The 22,676-nt window shown below is 40.1% G+C and overlaps 1 protein-coding gene across 1 annotated transcript in view; it reads right to left on the bottom strand.

The window, feature by feature from the left end:
- The window catches only part of LOC132223414 (uncharacterized), a gene marked incomplete at its 3' end in the record, with an annotated part of 270,575 nt that extends 249,157 nt beyond the window's left edge, over window positions 1-21,418 (bottom strand). The window contains 6 exon segments of the mRNA XM_059678628.1: window positions 8,367-8,484; window positions 8,487-9,161; window positions 18,981-18,985; window positions 20,709-20,858; window positions 20,970-21,147; window positions 21,344-21,418. Of these exon segments, the coding sequence (XP_059534611.1) occupies window positions 8,367-8,484; window positions 8,487-9,161; window positions 18,981-18,985; window positions 20,709-20,858; window positions 20,970-21,147; window positions 21,344-21,418 (1,201 nt within the window).
- Between the last annotated feature and the right edge of the window lie 1,258 nt (window positions 21,419-22,676).

Below are 22,676 nucleotides of genomic sequence, written 5' to 3'. Positions count from 1 at the left end.
ACAAAGAAACAGCCTGCATATGAAAGAAAAGGAGGCATCACCAGAAAAGGAAGTAAACGAAATGGAGGCAAGCAATATGTCAGAGAAAGAATTCAGAGAAATGGTCATAAGGTGGCTGAAAATAATGGAAGACAAATTCAACAATATGTGTAAGAACCAAGAGGAAATGAAGAAGAACCAAGAAGAAATGAAAAATGACATCGCTGCTATAAAGAACTCAATAGAAAGCATCAACAGTAGACTAGAAGAAGCATAGGACTGCATCAGTGAGCTAGAAGACAAGGTAGAAAAAAATACACAAACAGAGCAACATATAGAAAAAAGAAACCTTAAAAAACAGGAGGAGAGCCTAAAGGAACTTTGGGACAACACAAAACAAAACAATATCCGCATAAAATGGCTGCCAGAAGGAGAGGAAACTGAGCAAGGAATAGAAAACCTGTTTGAAGAAATAATGACAGAAAACTATCCTGACATAGGGAAGAAAAAACTTACACAAACCCAAGAAGCTCACAGAGTCCCAAACAAAATGAACCTCAAAAGACTGATGCCAATTGAAGGAAACTGAGATACATTATAATTAAATTGGCAAACACCAAGGACAAAGTAAGAATATTAAAAGTGGCCAGAGAGAGACAGAAAGTTATCTACAAAGGATCCCCCATCAGACTAGTGACTGATTTCTCAACAGAAATACATAAGGCCAGAAGGGAATGGAATTAAATATATAAAGTCATTCAGAGCAGGGTCTGAATCCAAGAATACCATACCCAGCAAGGCTATCAATCAAAATTGAGGGTGAAATCAGGAGCTTCACAGGAAAAAAAAAAAAGACTAAGGGAGTTTATTACCACCAAACCAGCAATGCAAGAAATGCTAAAGGTTTTGATGTTAAAAGAAGAAATAGGAAGTGAAGAAGGAACACAGGCATAAAGAAAAAAAAATGGTGACAAACAAGTACCTGTAAATAATAACTTTAAATGTAAATGGATTAAATGTCCCAATCAAAAGACATAGGGTAGCTGACTGGATAAGAAAACATGACCCGTATATCTGCTGTCTGCAGGAAACCCACCTTACAACAAAGGACTCACACAGACTGATGGTGAAGGAATGGAGAAAGGTTTTTCAGGCGAATTGAAATGAAAAAAAAAAAGCTGGGGTAGCAATACTTATATCTGACAAATTAGACCTCAAAGTGAAGGACATAAAAAGAGATAAGGAAGGCCACTTCATATTACTAAAGGGTGAAATCCGATAAGAAGAAATAACTCTGGTAAACATATATGCACCCAATACAGGAACACCCAAATACATAAAAAAAAAAAATTCTGGAGGATATCAAGGGAGAGATTGACAGCAATACAGTCATAGAAGGGGATTTTAATACCCCAACATGACCATTGGACAAATCCTCTAAACAAAAAATCAGCTAAGCAACATCAATAGTAAATGACTCACTAGATCAGATGGAATTAATTGACATCTTCAGAAAATTTCACCCCAAAGCCACAGAATATACATTCTTCTCAAGTGCACATGGGTCATTTTCAAAGATAGACCATATATTGTATCTAAGGGCATACCTTATATAAACTTTTTAAAATATGTGGTCTATCTTTGAAAATGACTCTTCAAATTCAAGAAGATAGAAATTATATCAAGCATCTTCTCAGATCACAATGGCATAAAACAACAAATCAACTACAATAAAAACAACAAAATAATCAAACACCTGGAGACTAAATAGCACGCTATTAAACAATGACTGGGTTACCAGAGAGATCAAAGAAGAAATAAAAGCATCATGGCAACAAATGACAATGAAAACACAACAATCCAAAATCTATGGGACTCAATGAAAGCAATCCTGAGAGGTAAGTTCATAGCTCTACAAGCCTACAGAAAAAAAAAAACCCACAAAAAAACAAAACAAAAAATAACCTGAACAAACAAACAAAAACAAAACAAAACAAGAAACAATGGTAATAAATTACCTAACCCTAAAACTCAAAGAGTTAGAAAGAGAGTAACAATAAAAGCCCAGTGTAAGCAGGAGGAAGGAAATTATAAAGATCAGAGAGGAGATAAATGAAATAGAGACCAAAAAAAAAAAAAAAAACAATACAGAAGATCAGAAAAACCAAGAGTTGGTTCTTTGAAAGGATAAACAAGATTGATGAACCTCTAGCCAGGCTCACAAAGAAGCAAAGAGAGAGGATGCAAATAAACAAAATCAGAAATCAAAGAAGGGAAATAAGAACTGATCCCACAGAAATACAAACGATTATGAAAAAATATTATGAACAACTCTATCCCAACAAAATGGACAACCTAGACGAAATGGACATATTCTTAGAAAAATACAAGCTCCCAAAACTCAACCAAGAAGGATCAAAAAACCTGAATAGCCCAATAACTACTGAAGAAATGAAACAGTGATAAAAAATCTTCCACGAAATAGAAATCTTGGTCCGGATGGCTTTACAGTGGAGTTCTATCAAGCATTCAAAGATGAACTAAAACCTATCCTCCTCAGACTATTCCAAAAAATTCAAGAGGTAGGCACACTTCCAAGCTCTTTCTATGAATCCAGCATTACCCTCATACCAAAACCAGACAAAGACACCACAAAAAATAGAACTAAAGGCCAATACTCTTGATAAACATTGATGCTAAAATCCTCGACAAATTCTAGCAAATCTTATTCAGCAATATATTAGAAAGATCATACATCATGACCAAGTTGGATTTATTCCAGGGATGAAAGGATGATACAATATCCACAAATCAGTAAATGTGATACATTACATAAACAAACTTAGGGACAAAAACTACATAATCATATCAATCAAAGCAGAAAAAAGCATTTGACAAAATCCAACACACTTTCTTCATAAGAAGTCTCAGCAAAGTGGGAGTAGAGGGATCATACCTCAACATAATAAAAGCCCTATATGATAAACCTACAGCCAACATCATACTCAATGGGCAAAAACTAAACTCATTCCCCCTAAGAACAGGAACAAGACAAAGATTCCCACTTTCACCACTCCTGTTCGACATAATATTAGAAGAACTAGCCACAGCGATCAGACAAGAAGAAATAAAAGGCATACAAATTGCAAAAGGAGTAAAACTCTCCTTATTTTCAGATGACATGATACTATACATAGAAAACCCCAAAGACTCCATAAAAAAAAACTACTGGACCTAATAAATGAATTTGGCAATGTAGCAGGATACAAAATTAACATCCAGAAATCTATGGCCTTTTTATACACCAATAATAAACTCACAGAACGAGAAATGAAAAGAACAGTCCCATTTACCATTGCACCAAAAAAATTAAGATACCTAGGAATAAACTTAATGAAGGACATAAAACACCTGTACTTGGAAAACTACAGGACATTGAAAAAAGAGATAGAGGAAGACATAAACAATTGGAATAACATACCATGTTAATAGATTGGTAGAATCAACATCATTAAAATGTCTGTACTACCTAAAGCAATCTATAGATTCAATGCAATACCTATTAAAATACCAATGTCAGATTTCAAAGATCTATAACAAACTCTCCAAAAATTCATCTGGAACAAAAAAAGACCCCGAATAACCACAGCTGTCCTGAGAAAGAAGAACAAAGTTGGAGGGATCACAATACCAGACATCAAACTATATTACGAAGCCACGGTTCTCAAAACTGCCTGGTACTGGCACAAGAACAGACATATAGACCAATGGAACAGAATAGAGGACCCAGAAATTGACCCAAGCCATTATACTCAATTAATATTTGACAAAGGAGGCAAGAGCATACAATGGAGTCAAAAAAGCCTCTTTAATAAATGGTGCTGGGAAATTTGGTCAGATACATGCAAAAAAAAAAAAATGAAACTAGATCACCAACTTATGCCATACACAAAAACTAACTCAAAATGGCTAAAGGACCTGAATGTAAGATGGGACACCATAAAAATCCTACAAGACTCCATAGGCAGCACAATTGCAGACATATGTCGTAGCAATACCTTTACACACACATATCCTAGGGCAAGAGAGACTAAGGAGAAAATAAACAAATGAGACTACATCAAAATAAAATCTTCTGCACAGCAAGAGAAACCATCAACAAAACAACAAGAAAGCCCACTGCATGGGAGAACATATTTGCCAATGTTATCTCCGATAAAGGTTTAATCTCCAAATTTAGCAGGGACTCATACAACTTAACAAAAGGAAGATAAAAAACCCAATCAAAAAATGGGCAAAGGACCTAAATAGACACTTTTCAAAAGAGGACATTCAGAAAGCCAAGAGACATATGAAAACATGCTCAGTCACTAATCATCAGAGAGATGCAAATCAAAACAACAATGAGGTACAACCTCACACCTGTCGGAATGGTTATCATCAACAAATCAACAAACAACAAGTGCTGGAGCGGATGCGGAGAAAAAGGAACCCTTCTTACTGCTGGTGGGAATGCATACTGGTGCAGCCATTGTGGAAAACAGTATGGCATTTCCTCAAAAATTTAAAAATGGAACTGCCATTTGACCCAGTAATACCACTTCTAGGAATATATCCCAAGAAAACAGAAACACCAATCAGAAAGGATATATGCACTCCTATGTTCATAGCAGCACAATTTACAATAGCTAAGATTTGGAAACAGTCTAAATTCCCATCAGCAGATGAGTGGATTAGAAAACTCTGGTACATCTACACAATGGAATACTACGCTGCTATAAAAGAGAAGGAATTCTTGCCATTTGTGGCAGCATGCATGAAACTGGAGAGCATTATGCTAAGTGAAATAAGCCAAGCAGTGAAAGAAAAATACCACATGATCTCACTCATTTATGGATAGTAAAGAACATTATAACCTGATGAACAAAAAGATAGATACAGAAGCAGAGAAGCATCAAACAGACTGTCAAATTATGGCGGGAAGGCTGGGAAGTGTTGGGGGGATGGTAAGAGATCAGCTGAAGAACTTATATGCATGCATATAAGCATAACCAATGAACACAAGACATTGGGGAGGTTAGGTGTGGCTGGGGGAAGGTCAATGGGGGAAAAAAGGAGACATATGTACTACTATTTATAATACTTTAAACAAGAATCTACACTAATAAAAGACAAAGATGCTAATTGACCGTAACTCTGCAGTGCCCATAAACTAATCAGAAGAGTATGCAAATTAACCCAAGCAAGATGGCCATTAAATTTGCATACTGCAGGTGGGGCAGGTCATCGCGAGCTACCATCTGGGCCTCCCGTGTGCAACACAGGGCAGCGAGGCAGGACACCGCGAGCCGCCGCCCTCCCCACCGCCATCCAGGCCTCCCATGTGAGACCTGGGGTGGTGCAAACCGCCACCCACCCCTCTGCCATCTGGGCCTCCTGTGTGCGACCCAGGGTGACACAAGCTGCCGCCCGCTCTGGGGCCATCCGGGCCTCCTGTGTGCGACCCGGGGCAGCAGGGCTGCTTCTCACCCCGCCACCATCCAAGCCTGCCATCTGCCACCCGGGGCTGCGGGGTGGGACAGCGTGAGCCGCCACCTGCCCCACCGCCATCCAGGCCTTCTGTGTGAGACCTGGGGCAGTGGGGAGGGACAGCGCAAGCCACCGCCCGCCCCGCCGCCATCCGGGCCTCCCGTGGATAAGCCGGCAGGTGGTTATCCCCCAAGGGGTCCCAGACTGCGAGAGGGCACAGGCTGGGCTGAGGGACCCCCCCGAGTGCACAAATTTTTGTGCACTGGGCCTAGTAAATAATAAATAAATAAAAAATTTAAAAAAGAGTACACTTCTAAAAAAACAAAAACCTGTGCTACAGGAAAATAATCTTGGAACTGTGGTGTCTAGAGAGTAAAAATTATAGTACACTGTATTCACTGTGGCATAGAGCAAAGTTGGTCTACCATACTTCATTCTTATGGGCATCATCCCTAGGATGTGATTATCAGAGCCTAACCCAGAAGTTCTTAATCTGGAATCTACAAATATACTTCAAAAAGATCATCAATATAAAAAATGTCTGCACTGTAAATGTTTATGAAAATACATTCATTTTATTTAAGGAGAAAGTCCTTACATTTCCTCAGATCCTCAAAGGATTCATTACTTTCATGGTTGCTAAGAATCACTGAACTATGCCCTGGCAGGGTTGGTTAGTGTCATTCTGATACACCAAGGTTTCAAGTTTGATCCCCAGTTAGGTCACATACAAGAAACAACCAGTGAAAGCATAAATAAGTGAAACATCTCTCTCTCTCTCTCTCTCTCCCTCTCTCTCTCTCTCTCTCTCTCTCTCCCTCTCTCTCTCTCTCTCCCTCAAACCAATAAATAAATTAAAAACAAAAAACAACACAAATCCACTGCTCTATCGTGCATCCTGAGTAGTACAATCAAGACATTTTGAAGATCTAGAAATCATTCTTTAGTGAACAATGTTATACATACTCCTTTTATGTGCATTCTACATGGAGATTCTACATAAAACTGGGTCCATAAAATACACACCAGCATACCTCTTCATTGCAGATATTTACTATGTATAGAACAAAGAAATAGATCAACCAGAAAAATTTATCTGCTAAAAAAATGTTCGCTAAAAATGCAGTGCAATCATTGATTATGAAAAAAATTCATTTAGCATTCCATTGAATGCTTGGTCCTTATAGACATAATGATCCTCAACTTCCCAGAAAGTTAATATAAATGTTTATGAGGTTCAGAGATTTGTTTTGCACTTTAAGAGTTACAGAGTGGATACTAAAGATGCTGGTGGGAACATAAATAGGCAAACACTTCAAAAAGCAATTTGACAGCATGCATTAAGCATTTGGAAAAAAATAGCTTTCTCTGCTGGGAATCTATCCTAAGGCCTATATATGTTTATCACAGAATTATTGACTACTATTTAAAAACAGAAAAAATCCAAAAGAATTAACTGCACTTAATAGGAGAGTATTTACAAAAATAATAAATCCACCTGATGGAAACATATGCAGTCATTAAAATGTTTTTAAAGCGTTTATGGGTCATTAAATTTTAAAAGGTAGATACTAAATTATATATGATACATCATTATAATTACAAAAAATTACACATAATAAAAACACTGGAAATTACACATAATAAAAACACTGGAAGGATATACACCAATGATATTTATAAGAGTTGTCATTTTAGTTTACCTAGTCAGTACTATAGTACCATCCTAGTTATGAAACACAACATGGCAATGGCTGAATTAATTTCTTGGCTTTGTCACAAGGATGTCATGGTTGTTTCTCTCTAGAACCCTGAGTATCAAGATATTTTGTGGTGTGTGTGTGTGTGTGTGTGTGTGTGTCTTAGGGAATGGGTGGGACCATGACAATAATCTGATAATTCCCACTGAGGCACCAGGCACACTTTTCAGGTTTGAGAGCATGTCAAACTTGGCTGTTCAATTCAGAAGCATTAAGGATGTTTATACCTTCTCTAACTAGGCCTCATATAATAGTTGTCTCTCCATGAAGGTCTTGTTTCCATTTACATTGTGTCCCTTTTCAAAAAAGGTGGTATTTTATATGTATGAAGGAAGGTCCATAGAGAACCCTTTTTTCAAGCTGATGATATGGTCAAAAGATTTATTTTACTACTCGTTGGGTCTGATTGTCATGAACTAGAAAATATTTTAGGACAATAGATGATTTGGCTATGGGAAACTGAGGCAATACAATAGTTATAATGATTGAAGTTAGACATATTTGTTTCTATTTTGTGATGAGAAACTCCCTTTTTTATCAGCTTATCCAAATGTTGGCTGGACAGGGAATAGAAAGAAATGAGGCTTAAAGCTGTCAATAGTCTCACATACAAAATGCAAATCAGATTCATTATTACACACTGCCAACCCTCACACAACACCCTCCTCCCCATTTCCCCTACCATCTGCCCCCTGCCCAGCCCCTGATGCCAAACACAAGCAGAAACAACAACTTCTTTTATCTTCCTTACCAGTATGATAAAGTGTTAGGGAAAGAAATTCATCTTCAATATACACCTTGTCCTTGTTCTCAGTGTCTGGCTTATGATGAACTGGCTGGTATGGTGCCCAAACCTGCAGAATTCTATGTCCATCCCTTCTCACCTACCCGCCCCCTCTTTTGCTCTCTCACCATCATCAGAGAACACACAGAGGTAAATCACATTTCCTATATACACATGCCTGTATTTATTAAAGAGGACCATTTAGGTTTTGTTACATGCATAATGACCAATTCTCAAGGATCTTCTCTAGAGAGGCAAAGCATACTTAAAGGTCTTCCTCTTCAGGTCACCCTGGGCATCACTTTTGATAAAACTCTCTTCCTTGTCTTCTCCTTCTCCTTCTCCTTCTCCTTCTCCTTCTCCTTCTCCTTCTCCTTCTACTCCTTCTCCTTCTCCTTCTCCTTCTCCTTCTCCTTCTCCTTCTCCTTCTCCTTCTTCTCTTCTCCTTCTCCTTCTTCTTCTACTTCCCCTTCTCCTTCTCCTTCTCCTTCTCATTCTCCTTCTCCTTCTCCTTCTCCTTCTCCTTCTCCTTCTCCTTCCCCTTCTCTGTCTTCTACTTCATCATCTTCATCATCATCGTCATCATCATCTCCTTCTCCTCCATCTCTTTCTTCTTCTTCAGCATCTTCATCATCATCATCTCCTTCTACTTCTTCTTCTTCATCAGCTTCATCATCATCTTCTCTTTCTTCTACTTTCCCTTCTTCTTCTCCTTCACATTCTTCATATTCCTCATCTTCTTCCTCATCATAATCTACTTTTACTCTATCTTCACCATCATCATCTTCATCTTCATCTTTAACTTCATTTTCATCATCTTCTTCCTCAACATAATCATCCCCTTCTCCATCTTCTTCTCCTTCTTCATCATAATCTTCTCCTTCTTCTTCTCCTTCTTCTCCATGTCCTTCTCCTTCCCTTTCTTCATTATCTTCTTCGTTGTCCACATCCTCGAACTCTACTTCATCCTCACTGTCCTCACTTGGCTGGTTTATTTTGGGTCTCTTACCTTTCCTGGAGTAAAATACAAACATATTCCTCTTTCTTTTTCTCTTATTTTCACCACATGCTGGAAGGTCTGAATTTGCATTGCCCATTACATTCATTATCTAGTGGGAAAACAAGAGAAACCCAGAAAGAAATAGGTTTTGGGAAGAAATTGGGAAATGGGTGGGAAGTGGGATTGTGATAGAATGACAGTGGATTGATTGAGGAGGTGTCTGTGCCAGAGAACGGCAGGGTCAGAGTCATTGTTGGGGAATCAATAGGGAAGAAGGGGAAGCATATCAGTAGGGTAGTCTGACATTATCGTTGTCATCATCCAGATCCGAAACTGACATCGGATTCTCTTCACTACTTGACGATTGTTGGCCCATCCTGTGGTTGGAGTCTGCGGTACAGTATCTAAACTCAGTTTCGGTACTTTATTAGTAACCTGGGCTTTGTTGTAGTGGCTGTGGCCTACTCCAGGGCTCCTGATCTCTCTACATACTCTCCAGGACAATGAGGAGCCACACCCTTCAATTCTGTTTGGCCAAGTCAGTGGTTGCCATGGTGTGGCCTGACATCCCAAAGCCACAGCATGACCATGCATGGGGGTGGGGGTATGTAATGCAGAGGAGTCGGATACTCTGGATAGGGAAAGGGGATCTTAATACTTCCTAAAATATTTCCCAAACTGAAATCTCACTCCCTCATTTCCTCTAGTTCAATTATTGTCCAGCACATTACAGGGAGGGGGACCTTCATGTAAGCCATTTCCCATACTGTCCCCCATCCACTCAGAGGTCCATTCTACTATCCGCCAAATATTATCATTACCTAGTATTTGTGTGTGTTTGAATGGGTGTTTTATTTTAGAATAGTTTTAGATTTTCAGGAAAATCATGTTTCTTTGTCTCCGCATTTTGTTATGCTTCCTTGGTACACCCCCTAGTGGTCTTTGTTCGCAGTCTTATAGTTAAACCTTGATTGTTGTAGCTAATCCCAGGGAGGGTTTGACCTCCAGGCCAAGTGGCTATGAGAATCAGCTGTGTCAGCAGTGAGAGAACTTCTGTCCTCTAGGGAGGTGCTAATCTAGCCTTTGCCTGAGGCTATCCGGCAAATGCCTCTGTGCAGGGCTTGGGTAGGCGGGTCGCACAGGATCAACAGGGTGGGCCGGAGAGAGCAGTTATGGCGGCTCTCAGTCCTGTCCCCAGGGGCTCTGCCTCTCTGAGTCCCAGCACCCGCTGCAAAGCTCGGAGAGAAAGCTGCACTCGCTCTGACCGAAGCCAGACAGTCCCGCTTCTCCCGTTTGAGTCTGGGTCCCAAAAGACTCGCCTGTATCTGGAGCTCAGAGTCTGCGACTCCCTCCAGATTGAAAACGCCAACCGCGCCCACCGCCGCCAGCCCGCTCCACACACTCCGCACCTCAGAATTTGACTTCAGAACTGTGCCTCCTCTGAGTGTCCTTATGCGTTTCTCTTTCCTCCTAGTTGTAGGACTTCCACTCAGCCAGCATTCCTGTGCTTCTGGGTGATGTCCCTTCCGTCTTTTAGTTTCACTTTTGAAGTAGTTGTTCAAAGCAGCAAACTCCTGCGTTAACCTATGCCGCCATCTTGGTTCTCCCAGGAAAATCATGATAATAATACCCATATACCCCATACCCAATTTCCCTCATTAATATGTTACATGGGTATGGTGCAATTTTTATTTGTAGTGAACTATCAGTGAAACAGTTACATTCAAACCTTAGTTCTCAAACATATTCAGTATGGAAGAATTTGGTTATGGAAAAAATTTTTCAAGGAAAAAAATGTATTAGTTGTGGGGCAAAACTTCAGTTCATAACCAGATAACTCTTTCATGCTGATACCTCTGCATGACACAAAACATCTCTCATGCAACAAAATAAGAAGAAAATGTTTTTCTTGCTGGCAAACTCTATAACTAGCACAATTTTAAAACATAAGGAGGCCATCAAGAATGCTAATGTAGAAAAGGGGGTGAAAGTCCTCACAAAACAATAATCCAACACAATTGAACAGTTAGAAAAATTGTTGTTTATCTGGATAAATGAAAGGCAGCTAGTCAGTGATAGCATTTCAGAGGCAATGATATGTGAAAAGGTGAAGATGGTGTCTTCTGACCTCCTGAAGGATCCTCCTGAAAGGAGTGCTGAATGTGATTCATTTAAGGCTAGCAGTGGGTGGTTCCCTAAATGTAAGAAAACAAGTGCTGCATTGATCAGTGGTTGAGTGTAGGTTACAGTTCAATTCCCCGTCAGGGCACATTCCCGGGTTGTAGGCTTGATCCACAGTGTGGGGCGTGCAGGAGGCTGTTGATCAATGATTCTCTATCAACATTGATGTTTCTAGATCTCTCTCCCTCTCCCTTCCTCTCTGAAATCAATAAAAAGGAAACAAGTGTTTATTTTTAGATTAAACAGTAATTTAGACATGTATTGTATATAACAAAGGTGAAAACAGGGAGTCATTCTAGTTACATTAAGTCTAATGGGAAAAATGATTTGATTTTCCTTTTTTATATGTCTGCCACCACCCATCTCCAGTTCCCTGTCCCAGCCAGTGGCGTGGCCACAATGAGGTGATTGCAGTCTGCCAGCCATAGTGAGGAACCACAGGAGGTTTGCTGGCCAGGGAAGGTTTTCTATGGGAGCACACTGACCAGCATGGGGCAGCCCCTGCATTGAGCATTTGCCCACTGGTGGTAAGTGCATGTCATAGAGACCAGTCATTCTGATTGTTCCTGTCGTTCTGGTTGTTCAATCTTAAAGGTTGCTTAGGCTTTTATATATATACATTAATTTCAAAAAAGGAAAACAGAGTGAGAGAGAGATAGAAACATCAGTAATGCCACAGAATCATTGATTTGCTGCCTCCTGCATGCCCCCTACTGGGGAATAAGCTCACAACTCAGGCATGTACTTTTCACAAGAAATGAACTCGGGAACCTTCAGTCCACTGAGTGAAACTGGCTATGGATGATGTGGTTTTTGAACAAATCACTTCTCAAACAGTCTTCTAAAACAAATTAAGTTCACGAAGTGAGGTTCTACTGTATTGAAGACTATTTTATTATGATTACCTTAGTTTTCACTTAATGCGCTTTTTCTGCCCCAGGATCCCATCCAGGATACCTTATTAAATTTTAGTCATCATGTCATGCCTCATTGGGATTCTCGTGGTTGTACTGTTGTCTAGACTTCTTGTTTTAGAGAACCTTAATTTTTTGGTGTGTTTGTTTTATTTTTACATTAAAACCTAAGATGATATTGATTTTATACTTAAAGGTTTGTACCCTTTTACCTAGCTCTTCCTATTTTCCCCACCACTCAGGCCCTGGAAAATACTTTTCTACTCTCTGTTTCAATAAATTTGACTTTTTCTCTTTCTAATAATTCACATATGAGTGATATGATGCAATGTAGTCACTGTGTATTTGTGTGTGCGTAACATCTTCTTTATCCATTCATCTATTGATGAACACTTACAATACTTACCTTGGCTATTGTGAATAATGCAGCACATTGCCTACTATTTGGGATGTCTTACCTAAAACCCTACACAACTAAATACCCATTTTTATGTTTCAATAAAGACATGAATTTTCACACTTCCCTACAACACTTGGCTCTTCCAGGAAACCTTCCCAGGTTTCATGTGGGGTATGTATCTTTACTGAATATACTTCATTGATTTTCTCCACAACCTTCTTCACATTTATTTCTTTTTCTTCTGGAGACCCTCAAAGCAAGTCAGTACCATGAATGTTATGAAACTTCCCATGACTGTGGCTGAATTAATCTCTTGGCTTTTTCACAGGGGTGTCATGGATGTTTCTCTCTAGAACTCTGAGGATCAAGATATTGTGTGTGAGAGAGAGAGAGAGAGAGATAGAGAGAGAGAGAGAGAGAGAGAGAGAGAGAGAGAGAGAGAGAGAGAAGGGCAGCAATAGCAGAAATATTTTGCAAGTTCCTAGTCCATTTTCTGCTTTCTGGTGTGTGACATTAGCATCCCATATAGTAACTGCATTTCTCCATGAGTGACTACCCAATGGACTTGTATATTGAATACACTATCCAAGCAAACTCTATATAGAAAGAGGGACAACATTTGGTTAAGTCACAGCAATTGTTCACAAGGTAAAAGTCATTCCCTTAGGCACAGTGTCAGTCATATCTTATTTTGAAACTGAGACATATGATTCAATATGAGACTCACAAGTCAGTCCAGATTGAGACACATGATTAAAGACTATTTTACCGAGGTTTCCAGTTACTCCATGTTAACTTGCTAAACTGATGTATGGGGGTCAAATCTTTAGTAGATGCTTGGTAAGACTCACTAATCCAGTACAAAGAAAATAGCAGTTGAAAGCACAAGCTTGCCAACAGGCAATTGGTCAAAGTGTATGCCTACCAGCATGTGGCAGAGTCAGTTAGGAAGCCAAGGCAAGATAAGATCCCTGGTAGTATGTACAGTACCTTGATGTCATGCTCACAGAACCATTAGTTGTGATCACTCCACAGACACAAGATGGATCCTACACCAAAAATTTCCTCTAGATGACACAGGCATCCTGATAGTATGAAAAAGTTCATTACTCACATAATGAGGCTTTCTGGAGACATTAGGGAAGACCCTCAAGCAAATTCAAGAATGTATATATAGAACTGAAACTAATGTAAAATAATATTGATTGTCATTAGTAATTTAAAATTATTTTCAAAGAATGGAGAGCAAGAGGAAGGGAGAGGGAGAGGGAGAGGGAGAGGGAGAGGGAGAGGGAGAGGGAGAGGGAGAGGGAGAGGGAGAGGGAGAGGGAGAAGGAGAGGGAGAGGGAGAGGGAGAAGGAGAGGGAGAGGGAGAGGGAGAAGGAGAGGGAGGGAGGGAGGGAGAGAGAGAGAGAGAGAGAGAGAGAGAGAGAGAGAGAGAGAGAACTTGGTTTTTATAATAGAGGATGAATCAGGAGTGTGCATTCCATACAGGTTATGATTTGCATGGTCTGAACCTCCTACTGGCCCTACAGAGATGTGTACCTGGGCATTCTTATCAGATATAGGTCAGTAGGGAAAGAGGAAGTGGTGGGACTTTTTTATAGAATAGTGTTTTGTAAATGCTAGATGTTCTAACACAATTTAGTATTCTCATAACCCATATAACCAACCTTCTCCTATTGTTTTTACTTAAACTGCTTTTCACTAGATAAGTATTTATCAAATTATGATCCTTTACATGTTATTTAAAGTAGATTAGAATTATCTTCATTCAACAGAGAAACTGTGCAGAAAGAGAAAAGACTGCTAGCATCAACAAGTCTGACACTCTGCCTACGAGAGTGCAGGCCTAGTTACACTAGTTGCTGCATTATGGGGAGTTACTAAAATTTTTCCTATTCTAGATGATTACTATAACATTGAAAGACTGTAATCCTATCTAATAAAAGAGAAACATGGTAATTGGCGTACAACCGCTACCCTTCCCATTGGCTAATCAGTGAAATATGCAAATTAACTGCCAGCCAAGATGGCTGCTGGCAGCCAGGGAGCTTGAAACTAACATGAGGCTTGCTTGCTTCAGTGACGGAAGACTCCAACGTTCCCTGCCTGCCTTGCTGGCCTCTGAGCTTGCAGTTTAAGAAACATTGTAACAAATATAGAAGCTAAATAAAACCCCAGAAACCTGCTTTCAGCGACTCTGGGATCTCAGAGCTGGAGTTGATACAGAGTTTTGATTATAGAACTCAAACAAACCAGATACCTTCTTTCAGCAGCAGTGGCCTCAGAGCTGGAGCCAGAGCTAAAGCTGGCCCAGAATAAAAAAGACAAAAGAAAAAAAGGAGCAGTTGGGAGCTTCAGCCTGAAAACAGCCCTCAGCCCCTCACCCAGACTGGACAGGCACCCCAGTGGGGACCCCCACCCTGAAGGGGGTGTGACCAGCTGCAAACAGCCATCATCCCCTCACCCAGGCTGGCCAGGCGCCACAGTGGGGACCCCCACCCTGATCCAGGACACCCTTCAGGGCAAACCAGCCAGCCCCACCCATGCACGAGGCCTCTATTCTATATAGTAAAAGGGTAATATGCCTCCAGGCACCGGGATCAGCGTAACAAGGGGCAGCGCCCAAACCCCCTGATCTCCCTGTAGCTCTGAGTGTGACAGGAGGCGGGGCCACAACCTCCCTATCTGCCCTGCTCTGTGTGTGACAAGGTGCGGCACCCCACCCCCCCTTCCCCCCCCACCGGCCCTGCTCTGTGTGTGACCGGGTAGAGCTATAACCTCCCCATTGGCCCTGCCCTGAGTGTGAGAGTGGCAGCGCCCCAACCACCTGATCGGCCCTGCTCTGTGGGTGATAGAGGGCTACGCCCCAACCCCCTGATCCGCCCTGCCCTGAGTGTGACAGGGGTGGTGCCCCAACTCGCCTATGGGCCCTACTCTGTGAGTGACAAGGTGGAGCTCCTCAACCCCCTGATTGACCCTGCTCTGTGCGTGACAGGGGGTGGTGCCACAACCTCCCCATCGACCCTGCCTTGAGTGTGACAGGGGGCGGTGCCCCAACCCCCCAGTGGGCCCTACCCTGAGCATGACTGAGGGTGGCATCGCAACCTCCCAATCTGCCCTGCTCTGTGCATGACAGGGGGCGGCACCCCAACTCCCCAATAGGCCCTGCTCTGATCCTGACCAGGGGCTGCACCTAGGTATTGGGCCTGCCCTCTGCCACCCGGGAGCAGGCCTAAGGCAGCAGGTCGTTATCTCCAGAGGGGTACCAGACTACAACAGGGCACAGGCCGGGCTGAGGGAAACCCCCTCCCCCCCAGACTGCACAAATTTTTGTGCACAGGGCCTCTAGTATTTACAATAATAACAGTAGAAAGTAACATTTATTGACCAGTAACTTTATGTAGAAATTATAATAAATATCCAAGTTCCAATTTAATATTCATTGCATCACTATTAAGGTAAGTGACAAAACAATATTTTATGGCCGCTGTTAGGACTCCTGTGATTATCTCCATTCCAAATACAGAAAAAGAAAAGAGTATTGTGTAGGGCACATTGCAACATTTATCAGACTCATTATAGCGAGGCATGCATTACTCCTGCTCACATTTCATTGGAAAAAACTCACATAGCCACAAACACAGGCACACAACAGACAGAAATAATCTAAAGTTTAATAGTGCTAACATCATTAAGAATGATTGAAACAGTTGCTGTGTGGCTTATTTGATTGGAGCATTATCCTGTGCACTATAAGGTTGAGGGTTTGATTCAAGGTCAGGGCACATACCTAAGTTGTGGTTTTGACCCTGGGTTGGGGTACATTAGGAATGCAACCGATCATTATTTATCTCTCACATCGATGTTTCTCTACCTCTCACTCTTCCCCTGTCTCTTTAAAAAAATCAATAAAAACATATTCTTGTGTCAAGATTAAACAAAAATGTTGGGGTCCATATTTATATTTCCTTCTGGACTTTCTCTTCAGTTCCATTGAAATATGTGTCTATCCTCAATCAATATCATTTTGTCTTGAATACTGTAACAATATAGTGAATTGAACAGTGTGAATCTTTCAATTTTATTTTAGTTTTAAAAATTGGTTTGGAAACATAACAAAGTAAGTACAAGGTCTATGAGGAAGACTATAAAATTATAATTAATGAAATCAAATAAATCTTCCATGTGCATGAAAGACTCAATATTGTTAAGATATTTACTGTCCTTAACTTGATCTATATAGATTACATGCAATCATAATAAAAATACCAGCAGGTTATTTTCTAGAAATCAACAAACTGATTAAAGAGTTTATGTAGACAGGCAATGTTTATGTGGAGAGTGTGTAGATTTTGTTTATTCACCCATGCAAGGATATTTCATTGCTTCACTTATTGTCAAATATGTATGGCGCTAGAACAGGAAATCATGTATAGATTTGTCTATAAACATTAGTTTTTATTTCTTCCAGGCATGTGATTGATGAATCAAATGATTAATGTATATGTATATAAGAAATTGCAGTCATTTCCCACAGTGAGTGCTGAGCTTTATATACATAGTGGCAATGCATGAGAGTTCAAATTGTACTTCATCTTTGCTAGCACTTAGTGATGTCAGTATTATTTTTTAAATCTGGTCTCAAAAGTAAGTTGCACCTTAGCGTGCTTTTAATTGACTTTTCTCTAATTATGAATGGTGTAGATTTTTTTCAAGGACTTATTAACATGCATATGTTAATTTTAGTGATATACGTTCTTCCCATTTTTAAAATTGCTAGCTCCTTTTTTAAAAAATTGAGAGACTTCTTCGTATTTTGGAGACAGAGCCATAGTTGATTTCAAAGGTTATTCTCTAGTTCATAGCTTTAAATTATCTGCTCTTAATTGTGTCTCTCAGAGAAATATTTTAAGGAATATATTAGAGATGTCTCATTTATTATTTTTAACAAATTTTAGAATTTCTTCCCTTCTTAGAAGTCATTAGATTTTCCACTACGCTTTTGTATTCAAGTTTATACTTTTCCATTTGCCCTGTTTTCTCTTATCGTGATAAGTCGTCACGGGTGAATGTTTTTCATGCTGGCAAACTCTATAATTAGTACAATTTTAAAACATAAGGAGACCATCAAGAATGTTAATGTAGAAAGGGGGTGAAAGTCCTCACAAAACAATAATCCAACACAATTGAACATTTAGAAAAATTGTTGTTGATCTGGATAAAGGAAAGGCAGCAAGTCAGTGATAGAATTTGGGAGACAATGATATGTGAAAATGTGAAGATGGTGTCTTCTGTCCTCCTGAAGGATACTTCTGAAAGGAGTGCTGAATGTGATTCATTTAAGGCTAGCAGGGGGTGGTTCCCTAAATGTAAGAAAACAAGTGCTGCCAATCCAGCATTGATCAGTGGTTGACTGTAGGTTACAGTTCAATTCCTGGTTAAGGCACATTCCCGGGTTGTAGGCTTGATCCCCAGTGTGGGGCGTGCAGGAGGCAGTTGATCAATGATTCTCTATCAACATTGATGTTTCTAGCTCTCTCTCCCTCTCCCTTCCTCTCTGAAATCAATAAAAAGAAAACAAGTGTTTATTTTTAGATTAAACAGTAATTTAGACATGTATTATATATAACAAAGGTGAAAACAGAGAGTCATTCAAGTTACATTAAGTCTAATGGGAAACATGATTTGATTTTCCTTTTTTATATTGTTATTGATTTCAAAGAGGAAGGAAGATGGAGATAGATAGAAACATCAGTGATGCTAGAGAATCATTTACTCGGCTGCCTCCTGAACGCCCCCCACCCCCACTGGGCATCAAGCCCACAACCCAGGCATGTGCCTTTGACAAGAAACAAACTCTAGAACCTTCAGTCCACTGGTTAGTGCTCTATCCACTGAGCAAAACTGGCTAGGGCTGTTTTGGTTTGTGAAAAAATCACTTCCCAAACAGCCTTCTGAAATGAATTATGTTCAAGAAGTGAGGTTCTACTGTATTGAAGACTTAATTTTTTCATATTTCCTTGGTTTTTACTTAATGTGCTTTTTCTGCCCCAGAATCCCATCCAGGATACCATATTAAATTAGTTAGGGTAACATGTCATGCCTCATTGGAATCCTCCTCCTGTATAGTTTTCTAGACTTCTTGTTTTAGAGAACCTTGACCTTTTTGGCTGTTTTTTTTACGTTAAATACTCAGATGTTATTGATGTTATACTTGAAGGTTTGTACCCTTTTACCAAGCTCTTCTTATTTCCTCCACCGCACACCCATGGCAAACATTTTCTACTCTGTTTCAATGAGGTTGACTGTTTCTATTTTTAATATTACACATATAAGTGATATGATGCAGTGTAGGTACTTGTGTATGGGTGTGTGTATAACATCTTCTTTATCCATTCATCTATTGAAGGACACTTACATTACTTACCTTAGCTATTGCAAATAATCCAGCACATTAGCTAGTATTTTGGACGTCTAATCTAAAACCCTACAGAACAAAATACCTATATTTACATATCAATAAACACATGAATTATCACACTTTCCTACAACATTGGGCTTATCCAGGCAACTTTCCCAGGTTGCATGTGAGGTGTGTATGTGTCTGTGTTTCCTGGATACACTTCATTGATTTTGTCCACTATTCCCTCATATTTAATTCTTTTTCTTCCAGAGAACCTCAAACCCAGTCACTACTATAGTACCATCCTAGTACCATGGCAATGGCTGAATTAATCTCTTGGCTTTGTCACAAGGGTGTCATGGTCTTTTTCTCTCTAGAACCCTGAGGATCAAGATTGTGTGTGTTTGTGTGTGTGTGTGTGTGTGTGTGTGTGTGTGTGTGTGTGTGTGTCTTAGGGAATGGGTGGGACCATGACAATAATCTGAAAATTCACACTGAGGCACCAGTCACCATTATCAGGTTTAAGAGCACATCAAACTTGTCTGTTAAATTCAGAAGAATTACCTTCTCTAACTAGGTCTTATATAATAGTTTTCTATCTGTGAAGGTCCTGTTTTCATTTACATTGGGTCCTTTTTCAACAAAGGTAAAAGGTGTTATTTTATAAGTATGAAGGAAGGTCCATAGGGAACCCTTTTTCCAGCTGATGATAAGGTCAAAAGATTTATTTTACTACTCGTTGGGTCCAATTGTCATTATGAACTAGAAAATATTTTAGGACAATAGATGATTTGGCTATGGGAAACTGAGGCAATACAATAGTTATAGTTTTTACGTGTAGACATATTTGTTTCTCTTTTGTGATGAGAAACTCCCTTTTTTATCAGCTTATCCAAATGTTGGCTGGACAGGGAATAGAAAGAAATGAGGCTTAAAGCTGTCAATAGTCTCACATACAAAATGCAAATCAGATTCATTATTACACACTGCCAACCCTCTCACAATACCCTCCACCCCATCTCCCTACTATCTGCCCTGTCCCCCACCCAGCCTCTGATGCCAAACACAAGCAGAAACAACTCCTTTCCTCCTTACCAGTATGATAAAGTGTTAGGGAAAGAAATTCATCTTCAATATGCAACTTGTCCTTATTCTCAGTGTCTGGCTTAAGATGAACTGTTCGGTCGGGTGCCCAAACCTGCAGAATTTTGTGTCCCTCCCTTCTCACCTATCAGACCCCTCTTTTGTTCTCTCCCCATCATCAGAGAACTCACAGAGGTAAAAGACATTTACTATATACACATGCCTCTATTTATTAAATAGGACCATTTCGGTTTTGTTACATACATAATTACCAATTCTCAAGGATGTTCTCTAGAGTGGCAACACATACTAAAAGTTCTTCCTCTTCAGTTAGATACTGGGCATCACTTTTGATAGAACTCTCTTCCTTGTCTTCTCCTTCTCCTTCTCCTTTTACTTCTCCTTCTCCTTCTCCTCCTCCTTCTCCTTCCCCTTCTCCTTCTCCTTCTCCTTCTTCTACCTCTTCATCTTCATCATCATCATCATCATCATCATCATCATCATCATCATTGACTCCTCTTTCTTCTTCTCCTTCTTCATCTTCATCATCTTCATCATCATAGTATCCGTCTCCTTCTTTTTCTCCTTCTCCTTCTTCATCTTCATCATCTTCATCAGCATAGTCTCCTTCTCCTTCTTGTTCTCCTTCTCCTTCTTTTTCATCTTCACCATCTTCATCATCACTGTTGTCACCTTCTTCTCCTTCCTCTTCTTCTTCTCCTTCACCTTCTTCATCTTCCTCATCTTCTTCCTCATCATAATCTTCTTCTCCTCTATCTTCTCCATTTTCATCTTCATCTTCAACTTCATTTTCATCATCTTCTTCCTCAACATAATCATCTCCTTTTACATCTTCTTCTCCTTCTTCATCATAATCTTCTCCTTCTTTTCCTTCTTTTCCATCTCCTTCTCCTTCCCTTTCATCATTACCTTCTTCGTTGTCCTCATCCTCGTACTCTATCTCATCCGCATTGTCCTCAATTGGCTGGTTCATTGTGGGTCTCTTACTTTTCCTGTAGTAAAATAAAACTCTCTTCCTCTTTCTTTTTCTCTTATTTTCACCCCTTGCTTGAAGGTCTGAATTTGCATTGCCTATTACCTTCATTGTCTAGTGGGGAAACAAGAGAATCCCAGAAAGAAATGGGTTTTGGGGAAGAAATTAGGAAATGGGTGGGAAGTGGGATTGTGATAGAATGACAGTGGATTGATTGAGGAGGTGTCTGTGCCAGAAAAGGGCAGGGTCAGAGTCATTGTTGGGGAATCAATAGGGAAGAAGGGGAGGCATATCAGTAGGGTAGTCTGACCTTATCCTTGTCGTTATCATCCAGGTCTGAAACGGACATCATATTCTCTTCACTACTTGACGATTGATGGTCCATCCTTGCGGTTGGAGTCTGCGATCCAGTATCTAAACTCAGCTTCGGTACTTTATTAGTAACCTGGACTTTGTTATAGTAACTGTGGCCTACTCCAGTGCTCCTGATCTATATAGACTCTCCATGACAATGAGGAGCCACACCCTTCTACTCTGTTTGGCCAAGTCAGTGGTTGCCATGGTGTGGCCTGACATCACAAAGCCTCAGCTTGACCATGCATGGGGGGGGGGGGCAGGGTATATAATGCAGAGGAGTCAGATGCTCTGGATACAGAAAGGGGATCTTACTCAATACTTCCTAAAATCTTTCCCAAACTGAAATCTCACTCCCTCATTTCCTCAAGTTCAAGTATTTTCCAGCATATTACAGGGAGGGGGACCTTCATGTAAGCCATTTCCCATACTGTTCCCCATCTACTCAGTGGTCCATTCTACTTTCCCCCAGATATTATCATTACCTAGTATTTTGTGTGTGTTTGAATGGGTGTTTTATTTTAGAATAGTTTTACATTTTCAGAAAAATCATGGTGATAATACCCATATACCCCATAACCAATTTCCCTCATTATTAATATCTTACGTTGATACGGGGCAATTTTTATTTGTAATGAGCTGTGGGAAACTGATATAGGGTTGAGCCTCGGACTGACCTACCTGCCAAGTCACAAACAAGTCCCAGCTTAGAGGGCTCAGTTCTCTTAGCATAATTAGGCTTGACCTTATAACACTCCCCAGATCTTACCTGGGAAGCTAATGGGCTGAGGGAAGTGCAGGGAGTGTAAACATGATCAAAACAGGTGAAACTCACAAAAACTGTAACTATGGTAACCACTCTATTGTTTACCTCAGACTATAAAAGGTCGGTGCAGACTGAGCACGGGTGGAAGTCCTTCCTCTTGAGTTGGACTGACCCGCCTGGTCCCCCAATATTTCCAAATTATCTCTTGTCTTTTCTATTTCATTTGTGTGCGGCTCCTATTCCAGATATTGAACCCTGAACCACGCAGGACGTGGTAGGAAACATTTATGACAGTGAACTTTCAGTGAAACAGTTACATTCAAACCTCAGTGCTCAAACATATTCAATATTGAACAATTTGGTTCTGACAAAATTTTTCATGTTAAAAAATATGTATTAGTTGTGGAACAATACTTCAGGTTTTTTTTATGTGTTAATTATTTGTTTTTTATTGCGAAAAGTATTACAAAGGTTATTACATATGTCTCCTTTTTCCCAACACCTTTGACAATCCCCTGGCCTC

This window comes from Myotis daubentonii, chromosome X (genome assembly GCF_963259705.1).
Source record: "Myotis daubentonii chromosome X, mMyoDau2.1, whole genome shotgun sequence".
NCBI classification, from domain to species: domain Eukaryota; kingdom Metazoa; phylum Chordata; class Mammalia; order Chiroptera; family Vespertilionidae; genus Myotis; species Myotis daubentonii.
This window is presented reverse-complemented; position numbering and strand designations above follow the sequence as displayed.